The following is a 16,156-nucleotide window of genomic DNA, read 5'->3' on the forward strand; positions in this document are numbered from 1 at the left end:
GTCGCTCTTTAGCTCCAGCACTACTGTATATTACATGACTGTAGCCAATGCTATACGATATAAAACTGAATAAAATGTTCAAGATTTCATCTATTCTGATATTGAAGGCGAGGTATTAACACTGCCGTATTCAGATATGTAAGAAGCGGCGCCGACATTACAATTGTGCGCAAGTTGTGTGATATTAGTTGTAGCAGAGCCCCCGGAATCACCAGACAGAACCCTGTGTGTAGCCCCTGCCCCCTCCCCGCAGACCCGTCATATCACTGCCATCTCCTGATGTCCTGGAGACCTGCAATATACTGGAGTGTTAGAGCGTCCGGACTATCAGGCATCTCAAAGCGTCCAATAATCCGGAGAAATAAGGGTTACGATTTCAATGACGCAACGACATGCGAGTCGGGGAAAACCTGTAGGATTATCGCAAAACGGCCTCAATGGTCATGGGACCCGGCGACCATTGCGCAAATCAGACACGACACTTGCTACTTTTTTCCCATAGAGAAACATTAAGGGCAGAGTTAACCCTCGATTATACTGGGACTCGCGTGTGACCTCGTGGCGCTGTTTAGTCGGGGCTGTCGGACCGTTAGGACTTTGTACTTTCCCCTCTGTCTGATACGGACACCCAACGGTCTATTCCTGGTTCTCACCTGTAGATCCAATAGACCACGTGATGTTGAGGTTAAAATTGTTGGAAGCGTTAATGGAAATGTCCAAATTCTTATTCGACTGAAAAAAGTAAAAGAGGAAAAAATGAAACGTTGTATTTGTTAAGATGAAAACATCAAGATCACTACATTATAGAGGAGGAATACATCAGGATCACTACATTATAGAAGAGGAATACATCAAGATCAATCCATTATAGAAGAGGAATACATCAGGATCACTACATTATAGAGGAGGAATACATCAGGATCATTACATTATAGAAGAGGAATACATCAGGATCACTACATTATAGAAGAGGAATACATCAGGATCACTACATTATAGAAGAGGAATACATCAGGATCACTACATTATAGAGGAGGAATACATCAGGATCACTACATTATAGAAGAGGAATACATCAGGATCACTACATTATAGAAGAGGAATACATCAGGATCACTACATTATAGAGGAGGAATACATCAGGATCACTACATTATAGAGGAGGAATACATCAGGATCACTACATTATAGAAGAGGAATACATCAGGATCACTACATTATAGAAGAGGAATACATCAGGATCACTACATTATAGAAGAGGAATACATCAGGATCACTACATTATAGAGGAGGAATACATCAGGATCACTACATTATAGAGGAGGAATACATCAGGATCACTACATTATAGAGGAGGAATACATCAGGATCACTACATTATAGAAGAGGAATACATCAGGATCACTACATTATAGAAGAGGAATACATCAGGATCACTACATTATAGAAGAGGAATACATCAGGATCACTACATTATAGAAGAGGAATACATCAGGATCACTACATTATAGAAGAGGAATACATCAGGATCATTACATTATAGAAGAGGAATACATCAGGATCATTACATTATAGAGGAGGAATACATCAGGATCATTACATTATAGAAGAGGAATACATCAGGATCACTACATTATAGAAGAGGAATACATCAGGATCACTACATTATAGAAGAGGAATACATCAGGATCACTACATTATAGAAGAGGAATACATCAGGATCACTACATTATAGAAGAGGAATACATCAGGATCACTACATTATAGAAGAGGAATACATCAGGATCACTACATTATAGAGGAGGAATACATCAGGATCACTACATTATAGAAGAGGAATACATCAGGATCACTACATTATAGAAGAGGAATACATCAGGATCACTACATTATAGAAGAGGAATACATCAGGATCACTACATTATAGAAGAGGAATACATCAGGATCATTACATTATAGAGGAGGAATACATCAGGATCACTACATTATAGAAGAGGAATACATCAGGATCACTACATTATAGAAGAGGAATACATCAGGATCACTACATTATAGAGGAGGAATACATCAGGATCACTACATTATAGAAGAGGAATACATCAGGATCACTACATTATAGAAGAGGAATACATCAGGATCACTACATTATAGAAGAGGAATACATCAGGATCACTACATTATAGAAGAGGAATACATCAGGATCATTACATTATAGAGGAGGAATACATCAGGATCACTACATTATAGAGGAGGAATACATCAGGATCACTACATTATAGAAGAGGAATACATCAGGATCACTACATTATAGAGGAGGAATACATCAGGATCACTACATTATAGAGGAGGAATACATCAGGATCACTACATTATAGAAGAGGAATACATCAGGATCACTACATTATAGAAGAGGAATACATCAGGATCATTACATTATAGAGGAGGAATACATCAGGATCACTACATTATAGAGGAGGAATACATCAGGATCACTACATTATAGAAGAGGAATACATCAGGATCACTACATTATAGAAGAGGAACACATCAGGATCACTACATTATAGAAGAGGAATACATCAGGATCACTACATTATAGAAGAGGAATACATCAGGATCACTACATTATAGAAGAGGAATACATCAGGATCACTACATTATAGAAGAGGAATACATCAGGATCATTACATTATAGAAGAGGAATACATCAGGATCAATCCATTATAGAAGAGGAATACATCAGGATCACTACATTATAGAAGAGGAATACATCAGGATCACTACATTATAGAAGAGGAATACATCAGGATCATTACATTATAGAAGAGGAATACATCAGGATCACTACATTATAGTAGAGGAATACATCAGGATCACTACATTATAGAAGAGGAATACATCAGGATCACTACATTATAGAAGAGGTATACATCAGGATCACTACATTATAGAAGAGGAATACATCAGGATCACTACATTATAGAAGAGGAACACATCAGGATCACTACATTATAGAAGAGGAATACATCAGGATCACTACATTATAGAAGAGGAATACATCAGGATCACTACATTATAGAAGAGGAATACATCAGGATCACTACATTATAGAAGAGGTATACATCAGGATCAGTACATTATAGAAGAGGAATACATCAGGATCACTACATTATAGAAGAGGAATACATCAGGATCACTACATTATAGTAGAGGAATACATCAGGATCACTACATTATAGTAGAGGAATACATCAGGATCACTACATTATAGAAGAGGAATACATCAGGATCACTACATTATAGAAGAGGAATACATCAGGATCACTACATTATAGAAGAGGAATACATCAGGATCACTACATTATAGAAGAGGAATACATCAGGATCACTACATTATAGAAGAGGAATACATCAGGATCACTACATTATAGAAGAGGAATACATCAGGATCAATCCATTATAGAAGAGGAATACATCAGGATCACTACATTATAGAAGAGGAATACATCAGGATCACTACATTATAGAAGAGGAATACATCAGGATCACTACATTATAGAAGAGGAATACATCAGGATCACTACATTATAGAGGAGGAATACATCAGGATCACTACATTATAGAAGAGGAATACATCAGGATCACTACATTATAGAAGAGGAATACATCAGGATCACTACATTATAGAAGAGGAATACATCAGGATCACTACATTATAGTAGAGGAATACATCAGGATCACTACATTATAGAAGAGGAATACATCAGGATCACTACATTATAGAAGAGGAATACATCAGGATCACTACATTATAGAAGAGGAATACATCAGGATCATTACATTATAGAAGAGGAATACATCAGGATCACTACATTATAGAGGAGGAATACATCAGGATCAATACATTATAGAAGAGGAATACATCAGGATCACTACATTATAGAGGAGGAATACATCAGGATCACTACATTATAGAAGAGGAATACATCAGGATCACTACAGGCGCCTCAGTGATGGAGCTACACGGCACTGTGCGGCTTTCTCAGCAGCTTACTGACACTGTGTGTTTTTGATCAAACTTGAAAACCGATATCACAGCTTTATGATAATTGGAAATAATGACAGTGGAAATCATTTACCAGCTGCATTCACAATTCTGCAGCCTTCAGAGCTGACATCTCCCAGCATCCCCTGCTTGTTCAGTGTCGAAGGAGAGCTTGCTGATGATTTGCATTCTGGGAAGTGTCTGAACATTTATCTGATGTTGGAAAAACTCAGTTCCCCCTGCATTATAGGAGCTCAGCTAAGCTACTATAGGGAGTCTTGTCCACAGGCTTGCTGACTGTTTCCCATAACAACAAACAGTATAGTGAGTGCAGCTCTGGAGTATAATACAGTAATGTATTCACAAACGGACTCCACTGTGTGCAGACTTAGGCCTCATGCACACGACCGTAGTGTTTTTCTTGTCCGCAAATTCCAGGACCGTGTTCCGTGAAATGTAATCCGCAGTTCATCCGTATGTAATCCGCAAAATGCGGATGAAAAAAAAAAAGCCTAGGTAAAACAGGATGACGACAGAACTCATTACCGGTTGTCGCCTAGCAACACTTCCGCAAATCCGCAAAACTGCGGATGACACACGGAGGTGTATCCGCAATTTCCACGGGCCCATTGACTTCTATTGGCATGTCCGCATCGAATTTGCGGGCCGTAATAAGACATGTCCTGAGTTTCTGCGGCACGGATTTGCGGACATGCGGAGACCCGTGAAAACACGGATAGTGGGTATGGCCACATAGAAATGAATGAGTCCGCAATTCTCCTGTGGATTTGCGGGGGAATTGCGGACGCAAAAACACGGTCGTGTGCATGGGGCCTAACTTTATAACTCCTTCTTTACTTCTATCATCCTAATCTTGAGCTATGACCCGTCTTACCTGGAGCTGCATTCACAATTCTGTTGGTTTCTTATCAGAAAGAAGTGCATTGTGGGGGTTCATACGAATATCAATGAAAAGTCTGTTGGGTCACATGTTTGACAGCAAAAAGCAGATAAAACATTGTCTGTTTCCAAGCAGAACGATCAGAATTGCAGAGTGCAGCTCTGGATGTGACTGGAGTATAAGAGATGACGTAACCGCAGAATTGTAAAAGGCGTTCTAGATGTTACTGGAATATCACAGAGAATTCAAAAGTAAAATTATGAACGCAGCTCTGGATGTTTCCAGAGAATTTTGGATGTGACTATAAAGTTACTGAACCCTATAAACCTCCTGTATAAAGTTTAGCACGGAGACAACGTGGACGTATAGACAGATAACTCCCATCATTTTATTACAAACACTGAAGAGAATGAAAGCTGGAATGTGATTGGTCGCTACGTACATCTGCGCCATTCTTTACACTTCAGGCCTGATCAGTTATAGTAAACGTTGATGCTTTCTATGCAGTATCGGGGGCGGACGCAGCGCGCTGTAATTGTGGTCGATCGTGGTTTTAGCGACATTTGTTCCCATAAGAAATCGCTGACGTCGGGAGGTTGTCAGAACATGTTTGCATTGTGTAAATCTGGCGCCAGAGACGGCGAGATCCGCCGCCAGTCCGACCGGTGTGCTGATATTTTCCATTATTTGGACGCTGGTTGTTAAAGGGCCACACACCACAATATACCTGCAATTACGGTCCATGCGCTCGCGTCTCGTCTCCTCCAGCAGACGGTTAATTATAAAGATGGCGGTCATTACCAGCGAGGGTCCTTTAACGCCGGATTTACGGTCTCTGCGGCTGACTGCGTACACTTCATCTGCACGATGCTATAAGTGCAGGGACTCTTTAAACGCTGCAGAGTAACTTTGTGTGAGACGTCGAGGTAATGGATACAGATCACGAGCCCCTCAAACCTGGGAAATTGTCGCATGTTTATCAACGCAATTGTACCAATTATATTGTGTCAGATCAAGATGGAAACGAGTGATGTCATCATGACCCTACACGTGACAGATATATGTGACCCTGTATATAGGTTCTGTATGACAGAGGAGCTCGGCACGGACTCTGGCGCTCTGCAGCGTGTTCTCTTGTGGGTCGCACAGACGTTTAGCGCTGACGGGGCGGTCTCTCCGTGTGATCCCAGTCAGGTCCAATATTGGGGCAGAGTGCGAGCGACTGACGGCGGAACATCCCCATAGACATGAGTCCGCGTCACGGGGGACTGCGCATAATAAGACTACGGCCGGAAAACTGCAGCGACTGCATTTAACAGGGATGTAAAATATGAAAGGATAACAATGGGAATCTATAAATACAAGGGACGCACAGCGAGGAGTGGAGGATGACAGGGGAAGGAGGAGCGGACACCTATAGATCCATAAGATCCCTACAATCTCATCCAGAGGTGCAGCAGGGACCTCTATCTCTGCTCATCCAGGGCTCCCTGGTTCATGAATAAAATACCTGAGCTGCAGTAAAGACTGACACACAGGCAGAGCAGTCGCAGAGATGAGACCGGTGATTACTGAGCGCTCCTCTCCTCTCAGGCGGCCGCAGACGTAGCGCTGGAGTGCACACGGCTTTACTGTCAATTACCGCGGTTTTGCATTTTCAGACGCGCGACTTGTACACTTTGAATCTACGTGTTTGGTTTCGGGCACCCACAAGGCGTTACATATTCTATTCACATCTATTCCTGGTTCCCGGGAAAGCTGGGTGACAAGCAATATGGCTGCCGATACGTCTCTCCTGGGGGTCGTCACGCAGCGTCCCAGGATGTAAATGTCCCCAGACGTGCAGCGATATCAGAGAAGCAGCTCTACATAAACTGGAGGGGGGGGGGTGCGCGGCGGCGGCCATATTTAATGTCACCCAGCTTTCCCAGATACAGAAACAACTAAGTAACTGCGGCAGAGACGACTCAGGGCGCTGATATTAACGCAACATTATAGAGAATCGCTGAAGAGACGACGACTTTTATTTGTTGGTTTATTTCAGTTCTTGGAATAAACATGTTTTTCCGTCAGCGCGCGGTCAGCGCTGCCGCGTCATCTCCGAGGACGTTCATCAGTCAGATCCGGACGAACCCCAAGGACTAGAAAGTGTGAGAACATCTGCAGTGTGGACCTCTAATTATAGATAAGGGGCCCCACATACAGCGGGGGAGGGTGGACGACAAGACGTACATATGATGGCGGCTCACCTGCTCGGGGTTGGCGATGAAGTTGATGGCCGTGTGGTGACGGTCGTCCTCCTGGATGAGGCTGAAGGTGAACTGATAGTCGATGAGGAGACTGTCTGCAAACAAAGCACAAGACGTCATGAAACATTCAGCACAGCAAAACCCCTGAAATACTCTGTGCTGCTGGGGACCCTGCTCCTTCCACATCAGAACACATCTCACCTAAAATACTCTGCGCTGCTGAAGATCCTGCTTCTTCCACAAGATCATTTAAATTGTGAGCCCCAATGGGGACAGTAAGTACAACAACCTCTGTACAGCGCTGCGGAATATGTTGGCGCTATATAAGTAACATAAATAAGGTCACAACAGACCTCACCTAAAATACTTTGTGCTGCTGGGGCACCTCCCCTACCCTTCTTTCCCACTGTAAGTGCAGTATTTCCACCCCACCTGTTATTCTGAGTGTACATAACACAATCTATAATCCATTGGAGAGGATGACTGTAGGACAGGTGAATACAATCTATTGCTCTGTTATCAGACATGTCAGGCCGGGGGAGGATGACTGTAGGACAGGTGAATACAATCTATTGTTCTCTGTTATCAGACATGTAAGGCCGGGGGAGGATGACTGTAGGACAGGTGAATACAATCTATTGTTCTCTGTTATCAGACATGTAAGGCCGGGGGAGGATGACTGTAGGACAGGTGAATACAATCTATTGTTCTCTGTTATCAGACATGTCAGGCTGGGGGAGGATGACTGTAGGACAGGTGAATACAATCTATTGTTCTCTTATCAGACATGTAAGGCCGGGGGAGGATGACTGTAGGACAGGTGAATACAATCTATTGTTCTCTGTTATCAGACATGTCAGGCTGGGGGAGGATGACTAGGACAGGTGAATACAATCTATTGTTCTCTGTTATCAGACATGTCAGGCTGGGAGAGGATGACTGTAGGACAGGTGAATACAATCTATTGTTCTCTGTTATCAGACATGTCAGGCTGGGGGGAGGATGACTGTAGGACAGGTGAATACAATCTATTGTTCTCTGTTATCAGACATGTCAGGCTGGGAGAGGATGACTGAAGGACAGGTGAATACAATCTATTGTTCTCTTATCAGACATGTAAGGCCGGGGGAGGATGACTGTAGGACAGGTGAATACAATCTATTGTTCTCTGTTATCAGACATGTAAGGCCGGGGGAGGATGACTGTAGGACAGGTGAATACAATCTATTGTTCTCTGTTATCAGACATATCAGGCTGGGGGAGGATGACTGTAGGACAGGTGAATACAATCTATTGTTCTCTGTTATCAGACATGTCAGGCTGGGGAGGATGACTGTAGGACAGGTGAATACAATCCATTGTTCTCAGTTATCAGACATGTCAGGCTGGGGGAGGATGACTGTAGGACAGGTGAATACAATCTATTGTTCTCTGTTATCAGACATGTCAGGCCGGGGGAGGATGACTGTAGGACAGGTGAATACAATCTATTGTTCTGTTATCAGACATGTCAGGCCGGGGGAGGATGACTGTAGGACAGGTGAATACAATCTATTGTTCTGTTATCAGACATGTCAGGCCGGGGGAGGATGACTGTAGGACAGGTGAATACAATCCATTGTTCTCTGTTATCAGACATGTCAGGCTGGGGGGAGAGGATGACTGTAGGACAGGTGAATACAATCTATTGTTCTCTGTTATCAGACAAGTCAGGCTGGGAGAGGATGACTGTAGGACAGGTGAATACAATCTATTGTTCTCTGTTATCAGACATGTCAGGCCGGGGGAGGATGACTGTAGGACAAGGGAATACAATCTATTGTTCTCTGTTATCAGACATGTCAGGCTGGGGAGGATGACTGTAGGACAGGAGAATACAATCTATTGTTCTCTGTTATCAGCCATGTCAGGCTGGGGGGAGGATGACTGGAGGACAGGTGAATACAATCTATTGTTCTCTGTTATCAGACATGTCAGGCTGGGGGAGGATGACTGTAGGACAGGTGAATACAATCTATTGTTCTCTGCTATCAGACATGTCAGGCTGGGGGGAGGATGACTGGAGGACAGGTGAATACAATCTAATGTTCTCTGTTATCAGACATGTCAGGCTGGGGGAGGATGACTGTAGGACAAGTGAATACAATCTATTGTTCTCTGCTATCAGACATGGCAGGCTGGGGGGAGGATGACTGTAGGACAGGTGTATACAATCTATTGTTCTCAGTTATCAGACATGTCAGGCTGGGAGAGGATGACTGTAGGACAGGTGAATACAATCTATTGTTCTCTGTTAGCAGACATGTCAGGCTGGGAGAGGATGACTGTAGGACAGGTGAATACAACCTATTGTTCTCTGTTATCAGACATGTCAGGCTGGGGAGAGGCATTTTCAATGGGAAGAGTGTGAGGAGATGAGCTGCGATTGTTCAGCTGACAGCTATGTAATGTTTATGGGCAGCCTGTATCACATATCTGCAGTGCTGAGAACCTTCCCTTTGTGTCTGTTATCAGCCGCTCCTCTTATAACGCTCCTGCACTGATATCAGCGGATGATTTTAGGGTGACTGGCCCTTTATAAGTCTCTGTATTTACTCTCACAGTCGGTTCTTTCTCTCTTATCACAAAGGCGACTTATTCTATGAAATGTCACAGTCCGCACATGGCGGGGGACGTGGCGGCTGTCGCTCATTACTGTGGCGAGCTGGATAATCCGCCGCCCTCAGATTCCACACAGCACATCTGGCTTGTCTCATATGTGATGTCCATTATCCTGACACATTCGCCGTCTCCTTATAGAACGACATGAGAGACGCGACATTTACAATGGATCTTCAGGGGATTGAAGCCGTGTAGATATAGATCCTGCGACAGTCTAACCTGTCACTGTGTATTACATCACGTCACCTGTAAATTATAAGTGTGCTAAACCGGCTACAGAGGCCCCCACAATCCTGCTGTCACATCATGTCTTATACTCCAGTCACATCCACAGCTGCATTCACAATTCTGCTCTTATGTTAAATGTCAATGCTCCAGTCACAGTCAGAACTGTACTCACTAAAGATAAAGAAACAAGAACTCCAGGAGGAGGCGGCGGATTATAGACGGTGCGGGGAATCGGTGCATTGCTTTACTTTTGACAACAGGATTTCACGCGCTGGAAGAAGGAAAGTTCTGCTCTTCCCGGCTTACAAGTTCTTATGGGCGGAAGGACAGGACCAGACTGCCCCCTAGTGACCACAAACAAGAACAATAAGGCCAGAAGGGCTGCTATATAGTACAGACAGGGGTTGCAGCTTACCTCCAGCTATCTATATTTCACACTGACGACCCCTACAGGCTCCTCCCCTTATTGAGCCCCCTCCCCTTATTGAGGCTCCTCCCCTTATTGTTTTGTATAATATTCTTTAGTTATTTGTAGTTTATAATCTTCTGTCCTCGCTGTAATGTAATCATCTCTCCATGTACTGACCTCCTGCTGAGCCTGTGCTTATACACAGCAGCCAATCTGAACAAGCAGAGCTACAGTGTAAAGCATGGAGGACAGATCACCAGCCTGAGTGTCTGATGAGATAGGAGGGGATTTCTTACTAACTCAGACTCCAATATGAGCTGGAGTCACTGATCATAGTGTTCTCATAATGAAGCAGGGCTGCAGTATAAAGCATTGGGGAGGGATAGAGCAGCACGAGCCTCTCCTAAGAGATTCTAAGTATTACAGACGACTTGGACACCAGAGGTGGAGAATTTTTGGGACCCGCACCGGACTCCACCTCACACCACCTCCGCATTGTGCATCTTCCCTAATCCGTTATTGTTTGCCACTCTTATACGTTTTTCTATGTAAGTAACGAGACGACCGCCCACCTGATCGCGCCCACAGCGGGAAACATGACATATCAGCGCCTTAATTATTTTTTGATGGGTGTAATCCAGAATTATTGAGAAGATTCTGCACATCCAGTGATTTTCAACATGGCGGCACAGTCATGAACACCGCGGTAGACCCTCCACGCTGCGCCGCTTCTCCCTGCGTCGTAACTCCGATGCTGTAATTGAGCTTCTTAATATCTATTGGTTTCCCGTCTCTGGAGCTGCAGATTTCTAATGTAGACGGCGACGGCGCACCCGATTTTATGTTCTATAGATGGGAACTAATAAACTAGAATAGTCGCGACAGTTCGGCCTCTCACGCTGCACCCGTCATTCTCTTCTGGTTAGGAATCATTTTTGAGAATTTCTGAGTTTTATCTGCTTCTGGGAAAGCTGGGTGACCACCAATATGACCTGTACGGCCACCCAGCGTTCTGAAGTCTGCCGAGATCTGCAGCGACGAGAGATTTGTGATATAAATGACATTTATAATCTCTGGAGAGCTGGGTGACGGGGTGATGGGGTGACGGGGTGAGCGGTCGGTGACTAATGATTCACTCCATAAGATTTGAGAGTATAAATAATGAACGATGATGAGATCTGTTTCTGGGAAAGTTGGATGACCACCAAGTAAGGAAATAGTCAGCCGAGTCACGCAGCAATACGGCAGCAGGGGGATCACTACATGGGTACATATGATAATTACATGACTATAATAAAAATGCCTCTTTGGGGTCTTTTTAATTTACACTTCGAATATTGCCCTGATGTGCAGCCCCAATATAGAGCGTTCAAAAAGAAGGGGAAGAAGCGTGAGATCAAAGGATCTGTGGACAGGTTGTGTGGACCGGATTAGAGAGGTATCGTTTACCCAGCAGGGATGGGGTGACCGGTCTCTCATAAAGAACACCCCATTTAACATATTCCACAATATTAATGGTCAAATGGGGGCAGCGAGGGAAAGATGCGCACTCACATTTTACCTTCACCGGCCGTGTCCTGTATGACCTTCACCGGGCCGTGTCCTGTATGACCTTCACCGGGCCGTGTCCTGTATGACCGCCATCGGGACGTGTCCTGTATGACCGCCACCGGGACGTGTCCTGTATGACCGCCACCGGGCCGTGTCCTGTATGACCGCCACCGGGCCGTGTCCAGTATGACCTTCACCGGGCCGTGTCCTGTATGACCTTCACCGGGCCGTGTCCTGTATGACCTTCACCAGGCCGTGTCCTGTATGACCTTCACCGTGCCGTGTCCTGTATGACCTTCACCAGGCCGTGTCCTGTATGACCTTCACCGTGCCGTGTCCTGTATGACCTTCACCGTGCCGTGTCCTGTATGACCTTCACCGGGCCGTGTCCAGTATGACCTTCACCGGGCCGTGTCCTGTATGACCTTCACCGGGCCGTGTCCTGTATGACCTTCACCGGGCCGTGTCCTGTATGACCTTCACCAGGCCGTGTCCTGTATGACCTTCACCGTGCCGTGTCCTGTATGACCTTCACCGGGCCGTGTCCTGTATGACCTTCACCGGGCCGTGTCCTGTATGACCTTCACCGGGCCGTGTCCTGTATGACCTTCACCTGGCCGTGTCCTGTATGACCTTCACCGGGCCGTGTCCTGTATGACCTTCACCGGGCCGTGTCCTGTATGACCTTCACCGGGCCGTGTCCTGTATGACCTTCACCGGGCCGTGTCCTGTATGACCTTCACCGGGCCGTGTCCTGTATGACCTTCACCGGGCCGTGTCCTGTATGACCTTCACCGGGCCGTGTCCTGTATGAGCTTCACCGGGCCGTGTCCTGTATGAGCTTCACCGGGCCGTGTCCTGTATGAGCTTCAGCGGGACGTGTCCTGTATGACCGCCACCGGGCCGTGTCCTGTATGACCGCCACCGGGCCGTGTCCTGTATGACCGCCACCGGGCCGTGTCCTGTATGACCTTCACCGGGCCGTGTCCTGTATGACCTTCACCGGGCCGTGTCCTGTATGACCTTCACCGGGCCGTGTCCTGTATGACCTTCACCGGGCCGTGTCCTGTATGACCTTCACCGGGCCGTGTCCTGTATGACCTTCACCGGGCCGTGTCCTGTATGACCTTCACCGGGCCGTGTCCTGTATGACCTTCACCGGGCCGTGTCCTGTATGACCTTCACCGGGCCGTGTCCTGTATGACCTTCACCGGGCCGTGTCCTGTATGACCTTCACCGGGCCGTGTCCTGTATGACCTTCACCGGGCCGTGTCCTGTATGACCTTCATGGCCCAGTGAAGGTAGAATGTGTGCGCGCATCTTTCCCTCTCTGCTCCCATTTGACCATTAATATTGTGGAATATGTTAAATGGGATCTGGAAACACAATGGGGTGTTCTTTATGAGGGACCGGTCACCCCATCCCTGCTGGGTAAACGATACCTCTCTAATCCGGTCCACACAACCTGTCCACAGATCCTTTGATCTCACGCTTCATGCCCTTCTTTCCTCTCATTTTTCCCCCTCTTTTTTTGATCATGCCATTCAGGGTCTGTGACTAGTTGGATTATAAAAGCTGTGTCTCCATGGTTACAGACTACAGACAAACCCTGTGTAGTCAGATCCTGCAGTCATACTCTCATCTCCCTCTTCTTCTTCTGTTTGTAGTTAACAAGAGGGAATAACATGTGACTGGAGGATCAGACTACACAGGGTTTGTCTGCAGTCTGTTACCATGGAGATACACAGACCTGTATAGGTGCTGTATACAAGACTACATGCAAATGTCTTCAGCTATAAGACAGATTTTCATTGAACTGTAACATAATGAATACAATGTAACGACTATTGACACAAAGTGATTCCGGCGCTGCGTCACAGCTCAGCGGCCAATAAGTGGAGGACATCGGCTGCCCCCAGCACCGGCGCGCAGTGATAAGAAGTCTCATCAGTGGCTCTCCGGGGGTTCCTCCGCTAAACATGGAAGCCACAATTTTTAACACTGATGCACTCCCCTATCTAGGAAGGACAGCTGCCTTGTTCATCCTGGGCCTCCTGATTCATGAATAGCATGTTAGAGCTACAGTGTAGACTGACACAGGTGTGGAGAGGAATGTAAATGTCGCTGAGGATAAGCTGTAGAGCAGGGGACGCAGGTTCAGACCTATCAACAGTGTTTAGAGATGGGGATCAACATGAGCTGCCCCCCGCCCCGTCACTTCTGCAGTACCCATAGCTGTGGGGGCAGCAGATCTACGGTAAATACAGTCTTGATGTAGATCCCCCCACTCCATTGTCGCCGTGTGGACCGCCACTCGTTGGTACTTACAATAGCAGGTTCCTCGCAGAGGGTTCCCCAAGTAACGATTCTCAGAGTCACATCTGTGGAATAAAGCAGAGAAACATCAGAACATCGCAGAAATCAGGGGGTGCACTTATATATACAGCACATGGGATATTACATATCTTCTCCCCTATGTGCTATTGCCCCCAGTTATCAGCCAGTCTCATCTGTACAGTTATGTTCACACGGCTTATTTTCAGCCGTAAATGGCCCATAAAATTGGAAGCAGAACGCCTCCAAACATCTGCCCATTGATCTCAATGGGATAACAGCGTTTTTTTTACGCGGCTGTTTTAAAAAACGGCCGCGAAAAAGAAATGCAGGTGACTTCTTCAGCCATTTTTGGAGCCGTTTTTCATAGACTATAGAAAACAGCTGCAAAAACGGCCATAAAAAAAGCAGCGAAAATCACGAGTGGCATAAAAAATGTCTGAAAATCAGGAGCGGTTTCCCCTTGAAGCTCCGTAGTTTCAGACGTTTTTGAGTTTGTGTGCGCACAGGGCCTTAGAGGAGACGTCTTGGATCTCAGGGTCTGTTCACACGCAGGGACCATAAACGTCTGAAAATACGGAGCGGTTTTCAGGCAAAAGCAGCTCCTGATTTTCAGCCGTTTTTCTACTCGCGTTTTTCGCAGCGTCTTTTACGGACGTTATTGGAGCTGTTTTTCAATGAAGTCAATGAAAAACGGTTCCAAATACGTCCCCAGAATTAACATGCACTTCTTCTTCGCGGGCGTCTTTTTACACGCCGTATTTTGACTGCGACACGTAAAATAACACCTCGTGGGAACAGAACATCGTAATTCCCATTGCAAGCAGCGGGCAGATGTTTGTAGGCGTATTAGGGGCGTTTGTTCAGGCGTAAAACGCCCGAATTACATCTGAAAACAGTGCGTGTGAACAGACCCTTATGGAGAAGATTTTAGTGCACCAGTCCAGTCCCCTCCAATAATTCAGAAAGAGCGATCAGGACGATGCGGGGGAGGAGTAACAGATCAGCCCAACATCCCCGGAGACAGCGCCCCAACCACTCACCACTGACTGTCACTGTGGACAACATACACACTCCTATACATGTAGCAGAGCCAAATTGGTTGTGGCTTCATCATAAAACCCTCAGTACATATAGTGAAGTAGAGGTTACCTGCAGTCCCATGTAACACACAGTGATAACTCTCAGTACAGATAATGTAGTAGTGTTACCTGCAGTCCTATGTATCATCACAAAATTATCTATACTCAGAGTTATCACTGTGTTATCTGTGGTGTTACATAGGACTGCAGGTAACACTACTACATTATCTGTAGTCGGAGAGTTATCACTGTTATCTGTGGTGTTACATAGGACTGCAGGTAACATCTACTACATTATCTGTACTCAGAGAGTTATCACTGTGTTATCTGTGGTGTTACATAGGACTGCAGGTAACATCTACTACATTATCTGTACTCAGGGAGTTATCACTGTGTTATCTGTGGTGTTACATAGGACTGCAGGTAACATCTACTACATTATCTGTACTCAGAGAGTTATCACTGTGTTATCTGTGGTGTTACATAGGACTGCAGGTAACATCCACTACATTATCTGTACCCAGAGAGTTATCACTGTGTTATCTGTGGTGTTACATAGGACTGCAGGTAACATCTACTACATTATCTGTACTCAGAGAGTTGTCACTGTGTTATCTGTGGTGTTACATAGGACTGCAGGTAACATCTACTACATTATCTGTACTCAGAGCTGACCGCGCGCGCACTTGTCAGGAC

The 16,156-nt window shown here is 45.5% G+C and overlaps 1 protein-coding gene across 1 annotated transcript in view; it reads right to left on the reverse strand.

The window, feature by feature from the left end:
• ATRNL1 (attractin like 1) overlaps window positions 1-16,156 on the reverse strand; it is a gene marked incomplete at its 5' end in the record, with an annotated part of 491,004 nt that overhangs the window by 324,404 nt on the left and 150,444 nt on the right. The window contains 3 exons of the mRNA XM_075842684.1: window positions 654-732; window positions 7,196-7,290; window positions 14,373-14,425. Coding sequence (XP_075698799.1) covers window positions 654-732; window positions 7,196-7,290; window positions 14,373-14,425 — 227 coding nt within the window. The remainder of the gene's footprint in view (window positions 1-653; window positions 733-7,195; window positions 7,291-14,372; window positions 14,426-16,156) is intronic.

The sequence above is a fragment of the Rhinoderma darwinii genome, chromosome 11 (assembly GCF_050947455.1).
Source record: "Rhinoderma darwinii isolate aRhiDar2 chromosome 11, aRhiDar2.hap1, whole genome shotgun sequence".
Lineage (NCBI taxonomy): Eukaryota > Metazoa > Chordata > Amphibia > Anura > Rhinodermatidae > Rhinoderma > Rhinoderma darwinii.